We start from the raw sequence: 18,330 nt of genomic DNA on the forward strand, positions 1-18,330 counted from the left end.
TCGGTACAGGGAACTGAATGAGGTCCTCTGGGAGAGCAGTGGCTGTCCTTAACCACCCAACCATCTCTCCAGCCCCAAGAAGCTGTGTTTTAAATGGCCTTTCTGAGAATAAAACATTTGAACAGAGAACAAGATTAATTCCGTGAGCACTGTGGGATGATGGGGGAAAAGGGCCCTTCAGAAGCAGGGTGTGGGGACACACAACTGTAATCCCAGCACCTGGGAGGGAAAGAGATCAGGAGTTCAAGGTCATTATCATCTATATAGTGAGTCAAGTCTAAGTAAGCCCAGGCTACCTCTCTCTCTCTCTCTGTCTCTCTCTCTGTCTCTCTCTCTGTCTCTCTCTCTGTCTCTCTCTCTCTCTGTCTCTGTCTCTGTCTCTCTCTCTCTCTCTCTCACACACACACACACACACACACATACACAAAGAGAGAGTGGGCAGGCAGAGAGGGAGGGAGGAGGGGACATTTCAGGCTGAGGGGAGAGCAATGTAAGCCCTCAGTTGGAGCCAGCTTGGCTTGTTGCAGTGAATAAAAAAGGAATCTGGACTCCAAATGTGGTGAACCTGGGTCCCACACACTGTGGTGTGTTACTTAGCTGTCTCTACAGCTTCAGAGAAGAGTTCCTAGGAACAACACAGTGACAGCTCTGTGAGTCTCTTTACCCAGCTCTGGCTCACCTTGAGCTTGGAGCAGCCAAGGAACTCAAATCTAATGTGGAAGGGGTCAAAGCACAGTAGGAGAAGGAGCACTCGACTCTCATTTGCACAGTCTGTTAAAGGGTTTGAGTCATCAACAGACATTCAAAACTGTCTTGAAGCCTGACTTTTTAAAAAGATTTATTTATTTATTATTTATGCAGTGTTCTGGCTGCATGTATGTCTGCAGGCTGGAAGAGGGCACCAGATCTCATTACAGATGGTTGTGAGTCACCATGTGGTTCTGGGAATTGAACACAGGACCTCTGGAAGAGCAACCAATGCTCCCAACCACAGCCATCTCGCCATCCCCTGAAGCCTGACTCTTTTTTAATGCATTCTATTAAAGATAACTGTCAGCCAGGCGTTGGTGGCACACTCCTTTAATCCCAGCACTCGGAGGGCAAAGGCAGGCTGGAACTCTGTGAGTTGGAGGCCAGCCTGGTCTACAGAGCAAGTCCAGGACAACCTCCAAAGCAATACAGAGAAACCCTGTGTCAAAAAACAAAACAAAGCAAAACAAACAAACAAACATAAAAAAGATGACTCTCAATGGCTCCAAAGTTCTATAGAAACTTAGTCTGCACCAGTTTCCTCCCCAAGCTCATTTCACTGAGTCCTGTAATGACAGTAGGAGACAGTGCTCTGAAAGCCCCAGTGTACAGATGTGGTCGCCAAGGAGCAAAGAGGCTGGACCACAAGCCAAAGGTCAATGAAGGCAGAGCTGCTGTGGGTGAAGCATGGAAAGCTCACCAGGAGGAAACCCTGCACATTCCCACTGCTGCATGGAGGAAACCATACTTCTCGGCATTTCTCAGATGCCTTCCAGTAGGGGTCTGTTAAGATCTGTGTGGAACTGACATTTTAGGACAGTCTCTTCTGTACCCAATTTGGCCTCCTCTCCCCTCTTTCCCAACCCCCATCTCCGTCATGCACCATATATATACATTTGTTCCTGTGAAGGCCAGAGGGTAACATGAGTGTTTCATCTATGGCTCTCCACCTTCTTTTTTGAGGGAGGGTCTCTCACTGAACTTAGAACTAACTGATTGGCTACTCTGTATGGCCACAAACCACAGGGATCCCCCGCAGCCCTGGGGTAGACGCTGTCAAGCTTTTTCAGTGGTGCTTGGGACAAAAACTCAAGTTCTCGTGCTTGTGTGACGCACACTTTTCTAGCTGATTCAAATCCTTAGCTATTGGCTTCTCAGTTCTCCAAGGTGACTCTGGAAATGACTGGGAGGCAGGAAGTGGATGGATAAAATCAGGATGTGACTGGAGCATACTATGAACGAGGGAAAGTGGAATTGCCATCAGTCATCCCAGGTCTGATGGGCACAGTCTAGGTTATTATCTTAAACATGGGGATCCCTAGCCTGAAGTTTTGCAAATGCTGAAGTCTCACTTCAACTCCTCCTGAGGCACCCCAGTCTCAGCTGTGTCTGGCTGATGTCTTGATTGGCTGGAAGATTGCTGCTTCTTGATGTGGTGATGATTGCTTCTGAAGGATGGGGTAATAGAAACCACTATCATTTCTGAGCATTTTCTAGGCACCATCATTGTGCAAAGCATTTTTGCACATATTATTCCACAGAAAATCCCTATGAGATGAACTGGCAACCTAGTGACATTGACCCTGCTCTATCCCCTATGGAACTTCTTTATGGAACTTCCATGTGACAGATAAAGAAATTGAGGTTCACAGAAGTAAAGTAACTTCTCCCAAACTACACATCAGAGTTCGGTCTATGTAACTCCAGTGTCCATTCACCTAGGGCTCAGTTGATAGGGATTAAAAAGAAAAAAAAAACCATTCATTTGAGACCTTTTCCTACAAAACCTGATTTGTTTGTCACTAAGGTTACTGACAAACTAGCTGCCCCTGAAATGTTCCCAAATGAGTCTGCAAATGCTGGAGTCTCACCTGTGTCTTGATTGGCTGGAAGTCAGATGCCTGTGGCAAATAAATGTTTTAAGAATTTTGCGTGTGAGCTGAAATCATATCAAAAGATATATTTATTTTTGTGACTTTCACAACTAACAAGATGTATGTTGCAACTCAGCTTCTAATGGTTGAAAGAAAAAAAAAGTAAATAGTCATGGTTGGCATTTTCTTACCAGAAGTCCATTTTACCATTTTAGAAAAAAAAATAGTCATAGTCACTTGAGAAGCTTCTTCCCTGAAAAAAATAATTGTAAATGTACTAAGAAGAAAATTAAAAAAGGAAATTCCCAGTGAGAAAAAAAAATCCAACTGGGGTCACATTTACCATCCAGACTGATTCAGACTTCGGACATTCTTATTTCAGAAGGAAAATTTGGAAAATGTCAAAACTTGAGGATATTTAACATTTTTTAGGGTGGAGCAGAAATTACAGTTTAACCTTGCTGGGTAGGGATCAAGAGAGAAGGTCTTTAGCTCTCAAAAAACGTTTTATACATTCAAATGGCCTCAGAGTGGCTGAATCGCTCCTGAACAGGGCAGTTACTGGTTGCTCTAGGAAGATATGATAGGGCCATGATTGCTTTAAAATCAGTCATAATAAAAACACATTTGAGACTCAGTTCTAAATGTTATACTTAAATTTGGGTGACTTAATTGCCCATAGAATAGAAATGAAGTCCCACCAGTAGGCAGTAACTTCTTACAGCCACTGTGTGTGAAATTGAAATCTTAAGATATCATATCAAATATGCACCTTCTCGAAGAAGACTCTCCCCCAAGAGTTGTGAGAGATAAGAAATGGACCCAAGGTTGCATGCATGCCTCTCTTTTTTCCCTTTAACAGACTCAGGTCAAAGCAGAGGGATCTTATTAAAAGAATATTTATGCTCTGGAGTTGGCCATTCCAAAGTTACCTCTTGGAGTCCAAGGAGATATTTATTTTAATAACTAACTCCAACCCCATGGAAAATTGGAGCAAGGATAGACACACACACACACACACACACACACACACACCCATACATACACACCACCACCACCACCACCACCACCACCACCACACACTGATTTGTTTGTCACTAAGGTTACTGACATACCTAGCTCAGCCAGTCCTTACACCAAACCCTCAAGTCAGTAAGTTCCATTATTCCCATTTTACTAATGAGGATGCTGAGAATGTTAACTCTTGCTGTCCAGCCCAGTTCACACAGCCGTAAAAGGGAGGTTAAAATACAATCACAACCCTCAGCCATTCTCTCCACACTGTGTCTTGAGGGCAGTTTTCCCAGTCACATGTGCCCTTAAAGGTCTAAATCAACCCCAAGCAATCTGGTTCTAAAGCCTTGGTGTTAAGTAGATAAACTGCTAATCACAATCCATGTGTTTTCATTGTTTCTCTTTCTTCTTTTGGTTTCATTTCTGAGACAACATCTTATGTAACCCAGATTGGTCTTTAACAAACTTGGTAGGAGAGAGAATGTCTTAGAATTCCTAATCCTCCTGGGATTCCTGGTCTATGCCACCACAACCAGTGTTTATTTTCACTTCAGATAGAAATTAAAGTAGTATAACAGGTTACATATTTATCATATAGCTTAGGCTTGCCTAAACATTGTAAAGATACTTGTTTTTTAATTTAAAAAAATGAGGATCTAAATAGGAAATGGTCTTTTTATATACTGAAGGTGGGTTTTGGACCAACACAAGGGCATGCACACAGACACAGATTTTAATTATCCTCTTTGAGTTCACAAATTTCAGGATATGGAGACAGAAATGACATGAATCTGTGTGTTATTACTAGTGAGAAATCAATGCGGATTTGGCTCTGTACGTGGACATTAAGTATACAGGAATTCACTTCTGGCTTCAGCAGTCATATTCCAGGGTGAATTGATCTAGGCTGGAAAGAATCTTTATAATGGGCTTGAAATGCCTATGACCTTGATAAAACAATGGATTGTGAAAGCACTTGGGAGTTTCCTCTTTACAAGCCTCAAGATTGGCACCATCATAAGCTAACGCGCCTTGAACGATCATTTCTGAAGCCAGTTTCAAGGAAGTCAAGGCCCAGGGGAAGAGTAGCTAGCTAGAATCCTCTTCGTCCCTTTTGCATTTCTTTCTCCTTCTAGAACTTGCTTTAAAGCTTGAAGGAGAAGACTGAACCCCAGATCAAGCCTGTCCTTTTCCTTGATTTACATAGGGCAAAAAAATAGCAAGTAATAACTGTAAGGCCCTTGATTATTGGAAAGGCACTTTCTGGTGAGAGTGTTGCTGGTACTTTACAGAGAGGGCAAGCTTTACCGCTGGAGTCCGCTCTTTGAAAGATGCTGAGGAGGGAATTCTGTGGCCAGCAGATGGAGAGGAGACCTGGACAGTGTGATCCCTCCCAGCCACCCTCCCCGCGGGATTAGCTGCCCCCAGCACTGCTCAGGCGCACCCGGCGCGTGGGGTGCCTAATCGCACAGCTCGCATGCCCTGTTTGAAACGCAGTCACAGCCACTAGCTCGCTGCAACAGAACCGCGCTGTCCCGGGCACCCCAGAGCACCGCGACGGTGGACCTGGGACCTCGAACCTAAGACGAGCGCGACGAGCGCGCGCGAGCCAGCCACTAGGAACGCTTACATTTCTGCAGGTGCTATTTCACATTCTTGTCTTTTCTTTCCCGCTGGAGCGGGAAACCAAAAGGGAAAGGCAGAAGACGGGGAACCCTGAGAAGGACGAATTAGTGGCAGCCCGGCTTCTTGCCCCTGGAGAGGCTCTCAGGGGAGACTCTCGGTCTCCTATGCGGGCCCCTTTAAGAAGCTAAGTCAGTGCTGCTGCTGGTGCTGCTGCTGCTGCTGTTTGGATTGCTAATCCCCAGGAGCCCCGTTTAAAAAAAAAAAAAAAAAGGAAGAAAAAAGGGGAGGGGGCGGGCAGCTGTCTCTTTAAATGTGATTTCCTTCTATTGTATTTGAATCGTGATCAGGAAAAAGGAAATGAAACCAGAGACAGAGGGAAGCTGAGCGAAAATAGACCTTCGCGAGAGAGGAGGGAGCCCGGGGAGAGCCGCGCGGTCCGCTCCCCGCCCCCAGGCCGCCGCCCCCCTCTCTGCCCTCGGCGCCCCGACCCCGACGAAGGTGCGAGGGGATCGGGGCGGCCGGGCGGAGCCTGCGACTGCGCGCGATCGGGACCGGGCGGCGGCGGCGGCTGTGGTGACGGCAGCGGGACCGGGATGGAAGGTTAAGTCCTGGGTAGCGGCAGCTGCCGCAGCCGCCAGAGGGAGGCCGGGCTGCTCCCCGGCCCCCTAACTCGGCCACCGCGCGCCGGGCAGCCGGCTGATTCGCTCTCTCTCTTTGGCGTTTGAAGGGAGCGCGGTGACTGTCCTTGAGCGTGGAGGGGCGAGCTCGCCAGCGGAGCGACCGAGCAAGAGGAGGCGCAGGAGCGGCGGCGCCCGAGCACCCGAGGGGGTCCGAGTCCAGGCAGCCGGCCAGGCACGCGCCACAAAGGGAGCGCCCCCGCCACCCGGCACGCCGCCTCCCTCCCCAATGTCCTCGGCCATCGAAAGGAAGAGCCTGGACCCGTCTGAGTAAGTGTGGCGCTTCTGTCCCCGCCCCCCCCATCCTACCGGGTCCCAGGCTTAGAACGAGGGGCTGACTTCAGGTACGCACCCGCAGCGTGCCCTTGGTCCCTCGGTGTCGCAGGGGCTCCCCCTGCCTCTCGGGTGACTCTGGAGACACCGAGAGGGACTGAGTGGCGGAAGCAGTAACAGAGATCTGCCCTGCGACCCTGCGAGCCGCTCCGGGCTATCTGGAAAGCACTCCAAACCTTCCCAGGGGCCAGAAAGTTTGCCCAGAATCAGGCACCTGGAGCTCCGAGGCGCAGGTGCAGTGCAGGGAGAGTGGATACAGGGATTCTGCCTCCTCCCCTCTCGCTCCTCCGGGTTCCCTTTCTCTTTGTCCATTTGCCCCTGAAAAGGTGAGACACTCCAACAGAACGTCTCTGGGGTCCCAGACAGTCTCCTACCCGGCCCGGGGCAGAGCGGCTGCGGGCATTGATGGGGTCCGCCTGTCCCTCTGGGAACTCAGGTCTCCAGAGACGTCTAGGTTAGCTAATGCTGAGTTCCTCCGGGTACATATTCGCCCCTCCCACGAGTCTTCTAGTGTGGGCATGCGAACCTCGAAAGTTAGTGCACTGTTTTTTGTTTTATTTTGTTTTTGTCTGGGTTTATTTTTCTGGGGAGCAGAATCCCATCGAACTCTCAGAAGGGCTTGGGGTTAGCGAACCGGAGCTGTAATAAGCTTGTACTGTCTGTGCTCTGAGCTTTGCGCTGGTTTGCAAAGAACATCCCCCCATTCCCAGTCCATACCCCAGTCCATTCTCTAGCCTTAACAAGGGGAGCCAGGAATGCTTAAGGTATCGTTTTTCTGCGTCCTCGCAAATGCCCTTTTAAGAGTCATTAGCTGTCTGGTTTTGCGTTTTATTCCTTTGAAGTCTCCATCTAATCCTTTGAAGGGATTTGTTAACACAAGACCAAAGGAGCTGGCTAATGACTTGTCCATTTGTGCTTGTAAGCAGCATTTGTTTTGGTGGCTTTTTTTCCTTTTCCTGCTTTAAAAGAATTGTTCTTTCCTGCTGAAGTTCCCCTACTCACCTCCCCCCTTCAATTTCAGCCTTCTGTGGTGTTTATTTACCTGGGTTTTACCCTCAGTTGGCAGCATAAAAACCCAGCATGTTCTCATAAAACACAGGAAGTCCCACGATCCAGCGAGACTATAAACATCACTCTTCAGTCTTGAAGGTTGAGACACCAGCTCAGAAAGGAGCTAGGTTTGTTGACATAAAGACTGGCTTCCTCAAAATCTCAGGAGAAAAATAACAGCCCTTTAAAAAGCAAGTCGGCGTCTATAGTTTGTTCTCTTTTGAAAATAAACTTAGTGTTACATCTGAGCTCTGAGTTTTCAGAGATTGAACAAGACATGATACTCCGCCTAAGGGAGTCAGACAAACCCGTGTCTACTGCTTTCCTATCTGCACAGCGTAGCCACTCAGCCTTTATTAGAAGTCGAATCTACAGAGTTCCGCTCCTTAAAAAATAAATAAATAAAAGGATTTTATTGTTAAGTAGGTGTACATGTGTGTGCACCTAAGTGCAGGTGCCACCCCCCCCCCAAGGCCAGAGTTGCTGGATCCCCTAGAACTGGAGTTACAGGTGGTTGTGAGCTACCCATTTTGGGTGCAGACTCCAACTTGGGTCTTCTGGAAGAACAGAAACCACCCTTTGGAGACTAGAGAACAGAAAGGTATCTCAAGGCTGTAATAGTGAGTCCAAGAAGTTTGCTGAAAGTCTGCAATATGTGCCCAGGGAAGGAAGGCTGTCCTGGAAGATGGACAAGCCAGGTGGGAACAGAACATTTCCCCCTTTTCCTGGGAAATTGTTGAGAAACGTTGCTGGGAATCAAAACTACAGAGGTCCTCCAGTGCCGTGTTCAGGATAGGCTGGTGGGTGAAAGTCAAATATTAACTTGAGGTGAATCTCATTCAGTCTTTGGCTTGCATTGTTCACCAGAGATAATGTCACATCATCATTAATTATAGAAAGACAGATGGAGTCAGTATCTTGTCCTGCCCTTATCTGCTCTCAGACCATCTTGTCTTTTTCTATTGCTGTTCACTCACCTTCCAGCTGCCTCACTGTGCGCCTGCCTGCGCAGAGCCAGCCTTTACCATCACATTTCCAAACACAGATTGGCCCTTGCCTAGGCGCATGCAAAGGTGGCCATGTATGCGGGGAGCCAGAGTTCATGAACATAGATTTTCTCTACCATGCAGGCAGGGATCCCTCCTGCCTCCCTGCGGGTCATTTTAATCCTGGGGAGTTTTATTCCAGATAAGTGCAAATTCTTCTCTTTCAAAGTTGGCTGGTAATAACATTAGCATCTAGTGTGATGGAGGTTCTGTGGGTGTTCTTGAAAGCCCAAAGAAAGGCCACAAGCTATGCGGTGAGAAGAGAGTTGATTCTGAATTGATGAGTTTGAGTAAGACAAGGATCTTAGTTGACTTTCAGATGGGATGGAAACCCTTAGGATCTTAGCCCATCTCACCCATAATCCAATATACACGAGAGGCTGAAGCAGAAGAATGGAAAGTTCCAGTCCAGCATGGACAGTTTAATGAGATCTTGTCTCAAAAAATTTAAAGGAGGGGAAGGGTTTGTAAGGCTTCAGTTGCTAAAGGTGTTCAGCTACTGAGCCTGATGACCTGAGTTTGATCCTCAGACCCCACATGGTAGAAAGGGAGAACCGACTTCTGAGAGTTGTCCTATGCCCTGCGTGTGCACATGCACACATGTGCACACACATACATGCACACTTGCACACACACCTTTTAAAAAACTAAAATAAGGGAGCTGGAGAGATGGCTCAGTGGCTAGGGGCATCTCCAGTTCTTACAGAGGACCCAAGTTTGATTTCCAACACCCATATTAGACGTCTCACAATTTGGGGTGTCTGACACCTCCAGCTTTCTGGGGCACCTGCCCTTGTGTTTACATACCCACACACAGACATAAAATTAAGAATAAAAATTTAAAAACAATACAAACACAAAGAGCTGAGAAGTAAATCTCTGTGGAGGAGCACTTGCCTGACCTGAATAGGGACCTAGTTTGATCTTTAGCACTGAAAAAACAACAGCAAACCCCAAGACTTGATTTGGTTGTTTTGTTTTCTCAAAGAAACTGGCCTAAACTTTGAAGTTCCTGGTTCTAAAAGAAGGTGATGTTATGTTTTATGCAAAAACGATGAATTTAGTGTTAGCATTTAGCTAAATATTTACAGTAGATTCTTAATGGTATGGAGGTGTTGGAATGCCCAATAAACACTCCTTCCCCAAGTCTCACTGTCCCTAATTATAATGGGGCTGCATTTCATGGGTACAGGCCAATTAGGCCCAAAGTCACTTGGTACAAGTGCCAAATAAAAGTAAGAGGCACAGACTTATCGCCCCAGGGTACCCAAGAGAACATCATTGGGCATTTCTCAGTAAGAATGAAATCCGATTTTTAAAATAAAAAAAACTAGATATTTTTTAAATGTAGGTTTTATTTGAATAAGGTTCCAGAGAGCACTGGTTAATTATTACAAATCAGCAAGTGTTGAGTTGTACCCTGTCTCCTATTTGATGTCACAATCTGTTCTTTCATGCCCATTTTCTCTCGGAAAAGTTATTATCTGTAAAACAGAAATATTTAGGTTCCAGGAAGGTAAAGCAAGCAGAAGGCCCTATGTGTGACTTTAAAACAAGGTGCAGCCGGGCGGTGGTGGCGCATGCCTTTAATCCAAGCACTCGGGAGGCAGAGGCAGGCAGATCTTTGTGAGTTCGAGGCCAGGCTGGACCGACAGCCTCCAAAACAATACAGAGAAACCCTGTCTCATAAATACAAAAACAAAAAAAAAAACAAAAAACAAGGTGTGTGTGTGTGTGTGTGTGTCTGTCTGTCTGTCTGTATGTATGTATGTATGCATGGGTGCACAAGTAGAAGTCAGAGGACAGCCTGCTGGAATTGGCCCTTTCCTTCCACTCTGTGGGTCCTGGACCCACACCAGATCACCAGGCTTGACAGCGAGCACCCTTGCCTCCAAAGCCACCTCCCTCAGGCTCACTGTGAACAAACTGCCTGGATCGAGATTTTGCTATCAATTTCATTGCCTTTCATTTCCTTTAAGATCATTGTTTGCCCCTTTCTCCACTTTTGTTTTTGTTTTTTACTAGTTTAACTTTATTCAAAACACTTTTACTATTGTTTACAAAAGTAAGTATGTGAAGAAAGAAAAATCTAGTTGGTGTCCTCTATTCTGTATAACAACAGCATTGTATTCTGGGTGCTTTTTTGCAAGGATTCATTCAGATCTTGTATTCTGTTGTTTTGAGACAGAGTCTAATGAGGCCCTGGGCCTCTTGCTGACGATGAGCTTGAAAGTCTGGTTCTCCAGCTGCCACCTCTGGATTGACCGGGATACTGAAGACTTGAACCAAGGGCCTCTGACATGTTAGACTTTCTTTCTAACCATGGGGCTTAATCTCCAGCCAAAGATTCATTGAGAAAGTTGGGTGGAATGGACAGTTTCAATTGGAATAATTAGATATTGAAGGAACTTTTTAGTTTGGAAAGAGAAGGCAACCCAATATAATTTTGATTGCCTTCTCCTTCCTTCTCCCCCCTTTGATTCTGTGTACTAGGAAGGGCTTCAGTAGGGTAAATTCAACAGACTATCTGTAGATTCTTACTTAGCACACTGGGTCATCAGATGCTTTGACTGTGAGCAGCTCCTTTGGTCCCAACTATGTTCTCTGGGATTTGATAGTGCTTATGTCCTAGATACCAAAGAAGAAAAGGAGGGAGAACTGGAAAGACAGAAGAGAGCAGAAGGGAAAATTAGAAGGCGAGATCAGAGGGGTCCCCCACAATGGTGTTGGAATATAGTCAGGGCTACAGCGCCACCTGCAGGTACCTTGGACACCTTCTGGTATCCTGTCTTCAAATTTTCAAATGATTAAGTCTCTCTCTAGCTTGCTCCATCCCCGTCCCCCCCCCCACCCCATTGCCGCCCCCATCTTTCTCCAAGGATGGCTGTGTCTCTGCAGTCTGAGATAGGGAGGATCTTTTCTCCTTATAGTGCTGGAAGGAAATAGAGTGAGGTTCCCCATTTGGCACTGCGCTATCCCAGGGACCTTGTTGCTTGAATCTCTTCGGTGAGTTTATCCCTAATGCTTGACCTCCTCCTCAGGGAACCAGTGGATGAGGTGCTGCAGATACCCCCATCCCTGCTGACATGTGGTGGCTGCCAGCAGAACATAGGGGACCGCTACTTCCTGAAAGCCATCGACCAGTACTGGCACGAGGATTGCCTCAGCTGTGACCTCTGTGGGTGCCGGCTGGGAGAGGTGGGGCGGCGCCTCTACTACAAGCTGGGACGGAAGTTGTGCAGGAGAGACTACCTCAGGTACCTTCCCCACACTCCTGGGGCACATCTGGGTTTGAACACATGGTCTCTAGCTCCTGCTTTGACTCTGAGGTGCCTTCCCAAGAAGACTATGTCTTAGAGGGTGAGCCCCAGCGGCCTCTACAGAGGGGTATGAGCTCTTCCTCTGCTGTGGCCAGATGCAGAGAAACGCATCCCTGTGTGGTAAATCACCCGTGTCTTTAAAGGTAAGAGAAGAACAAACACAGAATTCAGAACAAGGACAGAATTCTGGGGGGTAGACCAAAGGATAGGGTTTGGAGAAGTATACATAGGGAAACGGAATATCATGGGAACTGGGGGTAGGGAGAGAGTTCACTCATAAGTTTTGGGGTGGGTTTTTAAGACCTCATTTTAATACTCAACAAACATATATTTAGAAATTCTTTTGCACGACTCCAATATTACTGATACAAACTTTTAAAATAACAATCTTTTCTTGGTGATGATCTCAAAGCACTGAGTCTCACAGCAGGAAGATGGCATTTAGTGGCTATAAAGGGTGAGGACCCTGGAGTCAGGAGGATTGAGTCACAGCTTCCTAGTGCTATGGCCTTGGCAAGCCTCTATTGGACACAAGCCTCTATTTCCTGTCTATAAAATGGGTGTAGTAATTGTAGTTACTTCTATGGTTAAGAATAATAAAATGAAATGCTTGACTTGGTACATGACTTAAGAAATAGATGTTAACTGTTTTTATAACTGACGTATGTCACAGTGGTATTGCAAATTACTTTAGAATATAATGGACAGGGCGATGGGAGCATGGAAGGGTATAATAAGAAGTGTACAAGGCCAAGTGAGACTGACCTTGGGGCATACTCTTCTCCATGTGAGTGTCCTGGCATGTTCTAGCATCTCTAGCTTCTCTGTTAGCTGCACTGGAGGCAACTCTGTGCCCTGTACTGTCAGATCACTCCACTGTTCAGCTGACAGTTCTTTGTCATCGTCCTGTGGCAGAGGGTCCACCGAGCATGCAGTCCCAATATATTAGGACCACCTAGCCCGTGGAAGAAGCTTTTAGACTCCAGTGCCCATGACTGCTGGGGTGGCCCTTCCTCCTGTATTTGGTCTCAGGGCATTGCACATGTGAAATAAAAACAAAACTGCTGGTAATTCCACAGTTGAAGGAAGCTTATTTGGTCACCCGAAGACTAAATTAGCTTTTACACACCTGCATCCTTTGGTGGAAATCATTGCAAATTTACTGGGTTTTGGCAAAAAGAAAAGAAAGCAAGAAGACCTGACTGTGATTTTGTTGAATTTCTTTTTTCAGTCATAAGAAGATAGCATGGAGATAAATACAGACCTGGTTTTACTCACTCCAGGTCTGCCAAATCAGTCAGAAAGCAGCTGGGTAAATGATTCCCACTGGGCCCCTTCCTCCATCTCTGTCGAATCATTTGAATCTTATTAAACGAAGTCAGATACAGTAAGGTCAAAGGAGCCGATTCCTCCCTATCTCCACGGTTTTATAGAGCATTCACGAAGAAAGGCAGCGCTGCCTGGGCTTGTTAATCTTTTCCATTTTCAAAAAGAAGAGGAAAAAATAGTCTGGGAGAGCCCAGTGTTAATTAACTTGTGTCTTGGTGACACGAAATAATTCTTCTCCCTGCTACATTCCCAGGCAACATGTTAATTAACTCTGCATTAGTGCAGGCTTCCCAGCCACCCTTTAATATTTATATTATTGTTATTAAAATGGGCAGCAGAAAGCCTAAGGCGCTGACACCTCTTGACAGAGGAGGGATTTTTTTTTCTTCAGGGATGGTCCATTAGCCACGGGCTTGTTTACTTCAATTCTTTGGCATAGCTGGTGCTGATTTATCAGGGTAAGTTCAGAATGACTCGGTGGATCTTCCAATGAGGTCCAGTCTCTTTCCCTAGGGCAACTTCCCCATGAGGGCCCTGAATGGTTAACTATTTTCTAGTCCTTTTAAAACTTCCAATCTCAAACATCCAGGCCCTCAGCTCAAACCTGCTACTGTTACACTGTGTCTCAGCAGCTGTTTCTGTGGGTCTCCATCCCAGATCCCCATGGACCCCCATTCTCATGAACTTTATATGGGGCAATAACCTATGGCTATGTTTCAACAATTGGCATCTACAGCTAGCCAGCACCTGTTGTAGCCAGAAATATGCAGCCTCACCAGACCCTGGTGCCAATGACCCATACTTCAGATGAGTCCAAGTCCCTGCAGCTTAGAGGGAATCAACGGCCACTTGGTTCAGGAGTCCCCAGACATAAGACCAAAGCTTCCTCTGAGTCTGCACACCTGAGATCTCCACTCCACTCCCTCCCCTCTTTCCCACTTCTCCTGAAGACATCATAAACCACTTGAATGTAAATGCTCACCCGTGGTCTGCTTCTGCGATAGCCATGCAATACAAGGATTCTCTGAGCCAGAGATTAATACAGTCCTGGCTTATTTCCATTACTGTTAGCATCTTGGAGTACCTGACTGAATGAACTGCCCAGACCTATGCCTCTAGACCTGAGCTTACAGCGTAAGACACACAAGCCTGGAGAGGACATGCCATTTGCTCAGGTTACCTAGCTAGTTGGAGGTAACTCCGGGACCAGAGCTTATCTCCAGAATGTTGGTATTTTGTCCTTTCATTAGCTTCCTGATGTGTTGTAATTTGCTTCCTGACGTCCCTTTAATAAGCTCCCTCCTTCCTTAAGGATCGCACACCTCAGACAGTCAGGTTCATTCGGTGCATAACGTTTTCTCAGTTATGTGTTCTGTTAAGCTCCACGCTTCACTTACTGAACAGCCAGGGCACCAGAGCACTTTTTGCTCTGTGGCCTCCAATGTGGGAGTTACCTACAGCTCTGCCATTGCTCCTGTGGGACAGACTGTTCTCCCCCATTGATGAGTCTGCTTCCAGCATAGGAAGTCGGATCCAGAAGAGAGATGAACTCACTTTCTACTCACAGAATGTACTCCTATAAGCCGTACATTCTGACCAAATGTGGCAAACCTTGGTGACTACCTTTACCTCCCCTAGGATGCACCAGTCAGTTCTCTCACATTGTAAGTTGGTAAGAACGTCTAATGAGAACAAGCATTTACCGGAAGCCGTCATAAAGGCCCTACATGGAAGCTACAAGCTGACATGCTGTGTTAACAAGCCCCATGTGAAAATAACCCTGCAGCAGCGTTGGGAGCACACCTGGGATGTGTTCACACAGTCAGTGTTGAGCTCAGTCTTGGGTCTATGATGCTCTGACCTGCCCTAGGTGTTGCACTAGCATCTGAGCAAGGTAGCTACGAGGATGGCTCAGAGACATCCAAGGCCAAACTTCCTTGTGGTCCTTGTCCTGGTTTCTTCTGTTCTTACGGACAGGCTCATTTTTAAACTTTAGCCATCGTTAGCTTCATTAGCATGCTGAGCATTCTCTTATGTGTCTCTATCAGGTACAGGGATAGTTGGGAATTTGTGTTTCTAACAAGCTCCTGGATGCTGCTGATGCTGCTAGTCCCTTGACTGCACTGGGTCCTGCTAAATTGTCTCTCCCATCCCAATGCTAAATGCTGCTTGATTAAGTGGCGGGTGCACCAAGGCTGAGGAGAAACTTGATTTAGGTGTGAGAAAAGTGATCTCTCCAGAGAGTCATGCTAGGGGGACAGAAAGAGCATGAATGAAGATCTTCTGTGAATCGTGGAGAGATGCTGTTTGTCCTTTGGGTCTCTGAGGCATGATTAGTGGTACTACATGTCTCCTGGGATACTCCTGCCTCCTGGCAGCTGGGGCTCCAGTGAATGGTCATGTGGACATGGACTTTGCAACTTGAGAGAAGGGGAGATGACTCAAGGCACACTTCCCAATGGGTGAAATTAGTGTCTGATGATGTCATAGAATTGGGAGCCTCATAATGATGCCCATTTTATTGCATTCCTGGTGAGTTACCCCTTCAAGGGCTGGATTCAGCTCCTTTTCCACGGAGAAAGTCCCTCTGGGGAAGGGACACGTACAGCATGCCTAACTTCTTCTCACAAGCCACTTCACCTACATCTCTTCCATAGCTGGTCCATGCAGCCTAGAAGCATGGCTAAAAGCAGGAAGGGAGGAATAACAGAAAATAAAATGCCAGTGTTACCCAGCCTACGCTCTCTGCTTTCAAGAAACCATTCATGGACAATTATCTGGGATCAGATTTTCTGTTTGTTTTTTCATTTTGGCATAGTGTATCACTGGGCATCCCGGTCCCTGCTTGGAACATGCCATCCTGGTGCCTCAGCCTCTGGGATTACAGATGTGCACCACTGTATCTGATCAGGTCCAGCTTTTCCCAGCTGTGTGAAATCCTGCTAGATAGAGCCAATCACCAGTCCCTTCTGTCTGTTTCCACCGCCCCTGTCTCTTAGCCTTTTTTTTTTTTCCTTTTTGCCCCAGGCTTTTTGGTCAAGACGGTCTCTGTGCTTCGTGTGACAAGCGGATCCGTGCCTATGAGATGACGATGCGAGTGAAAGACAAAGTGTATCACCTGGAGTGTTTCAAGTGTGCTGCCTGTCAGAAGCATTTCTGTGTAGGTGACAGATACCTTCTCATCAACTCCGACATAGTGTGTGAACAAGATATCTACGAGTGGACTAAGATCAATGGGATGATCTAGACCAGAGTCCCTGGCACCCTGAGGAGGTGTTCGATGAAAAACACTGTCTCAGTGGGGGGTCTTCATTCTTAGGCACTTTGGGAACCTGAGGGTGGGTGAGGCATTTCTTAGGAGATTGTGGGCTCTCCTTGGGCACTAAGACATAGCATCCACATGACATAATGCAAAGGCTTCAGTGACAAAAGGACCAGCCCTTAGAGAGAATTTATGGTCACAGACTAACCATAGTAACTGACAAGATTAGTGGAGGAAATATTTGGGGACCAGCATGCACTGTGCCATCATGATAGGATTTCCCAGATAGGCAGTGTTGGGTATAGATTAGGTGTGGCTGTGGCATTTATGAACTAGAGATGTGCAACTAATTTCCTCCTGGCTTTGGAACAACCCTATTCTAACCACTGTCCTTCATACTAGGGAAGGAAAGAAAGAGAAGAGTCATTCTTTTCTTCTTGATCACTTTCCCATGGCCTCAAACACTGGGGCCAGGGGAAACTGCATGGAAATACATTTCAGTTGGGAATGAAGTACACATCTTTCAATCAAACAAATATTTAAGGCAATGTTGATGGCTCACTGGTTTAGACACCTTCATTGAAGCAAGGCACCCCACAGATTGTTTCTATACAAATGTAAATCCTAAGAAGTCAAAGTTGTTCAACTATTTTATTATCTTAGATTATATCAAGGTATTTGTTGTGTGTCATTAAAACAAACAAACCTCGATTTGGAGACTTAATAAAATGACAAGCTAAAATGCAGTGTTGTTGATGTGAAATAACTTACAATTTGGACTAATGGAAATGGTTTGCTTTTTTCCTCTTGGAAAGGTGAAGTAAATAAGCAATTTATTTCTAGGTCAAATAAAAGCTTCCATTTATTGCCAGGGTTTATATGAGGTTTATATAGGTTTCTGTATTACGGGCAATTATATAACAGGCCATCACATAGCTCAGAGGGATGTGGAATAATTAAGTTGTTATTGTAAAATGTGCATTTCACTTTGGCATTCCGTGGAGTGAGTGGAAGGCAGCAAGATCATTGCCTTTGGGAAACTTGTAACCTAGAAAGCACACAAATACATAAAATAGATTCCCTTTGGGAGAGAAGGTAATTACCTGGCTTGAAATGTGGCGAAGATGCTGAGCTTGACATTTCTATTTTCCAAGATGTGTGTCTCAGGGTGTTTTATGACAAGTGGTTAAGAGAACCTTACTTTGAGGATTTAAAGCCGGCACCTTAGCTTCTGTGTTCGACTGCACCCCAGAACTGGGCCATGATCTGACTGCAAGCGCCCCCTGCTGGTCATTCCCCACCAGTCCAAGGGCATCCCAGGGAATGACAAACCTCCATGAAGGATATACTTTCAATTATTTCATAAAACCATTGGCAAACACCGGTGAATCTAGATGTGTTTAATTATCAAGATGTCAGAAACATGCAACTAAAGCTATGTTTAATTAACTTGAGAGAGCTCTAACATCTCCGTCATTGAAGCGTTTTTCTTTAATTCTAGAGGAGGAATAATGAAGCAATGTCTCTCTTGGCCTGTAAAATGCTCAAAGTACTTGGGAGATCTGACTGCTTAAGGTGGCCTATTTAAAACGAATCCAATTATATCGAATTGGGGCCTCGGTGGCCATCAGGTGCTCCTGGGGAGGGGATGTTTGCTCTAACTCTGCAGTTCTCAGACTGCAGTCTCTGAGCCAGGTTATCCTGGCTATCCCCAAAATGCATAGGAGCAGAAACTCAGCATGGGGCTGCCTGTCCTGGAACATGCTCTGGGTGCAATTTTGACTCATGCTCTAAAGTCTAAAAATGGCTGTTTTACATCATCTTCCAGCTAGCAGGTGCATGCATTTTAAATTGTTAGTGTCCAATATGTGACATGAAGGTTAACCATTGAGGAATTGGCATGAAGACAAACACTGCTTACCCAAGGCCCAGACTGTTCACTCTGCTTGTTCAGCTAACAGTTGTCTTGCTCTTCACCTAACACCATCACATTTCAGCCTAGCATTGTTTCTATCTGTGTTGTTCGGTTTCATTATATCTAGTTGAATA

The 18,330-nt window shown here is 46.1% G+C and overlaps 1 protein-coding gene across 2 annotated transcripts; it reads left to right on the plus strand.

Annotated features, from left to right (window-relative positions):
• The first annotated feature begins 5,131 nt into the window (after window positions 1-5,131).
• Window positions 5,132-17,023, plus strand: Lmo2 (LIM domain only 2). 2 transcript variants are annotated; one of them, XM_005064843.4, is made up of 5 exons: window positions 5,132-5,278; window positions 5,612-5,864; window positions 5,992-6,211; window positions 11,412-11,627; window positions 16,047-17,023. In XM_005064843.4, exons 2-5 carry the CDS (start codon window positions 5,858-5,860, stop codon window positions 16,264-16,266), a joined length of 663 nt encoding a protein of 220 aa, XP_005064900.1. In that variant the 5' UTR covers window positions 5,132-5,278; window positions 5,612-5,857; the 3' UTR covers window positions 16,267-17,023. The 2 variants fall into 2 exon arrangements, with proteins under 2 accessions (XP_005064900.1, XP_012977580.1); XM_013122126.3 differs by lacking the exon at window positions 5,132-5,278 and having other exon boundaries at window positions 5,585-5,762.
• Window positions 17,024-18,330: the final 1,307 nt, after the last annotated feature.

This window comes from Mesocricetus auratus, unplaced genomic scaffold (assembly GCF_017639785.1).
Source record: "Mesocricetus auratus isolate SY011 unplaced genomic scaffold, BCM_Maur_2.0 Super-Scaffold_100004, whole genome shotgun sequence".
NCBI classification, from domain to species: Eukaryota; Metazoa; Chordata; class Mammalia; order Rodentia; family Cricetidae; genus Mesocricetus; species Mesocricetus auratus.

Bases quoted from the DNA above. Each gene is read 5' to 3' on its own strand.
- Lmo2 (XM_005064843.4), top strand. The intron at 6,212-11,411 runs GTAAGTGTGGCG...CCTCCTCCTCAG, and splicing joins AAGAGCCTGGACCCGTCTGA to GGAACCAGTGGATGAGGTGC. The intron at 11,628-16,046 runs GTACCTTCCCCA...TTTTTGCCCCAG, and splicing joins TGCAGGAGAGACTACCTCAG to GCTTTTTGGTCAAGACGGTC.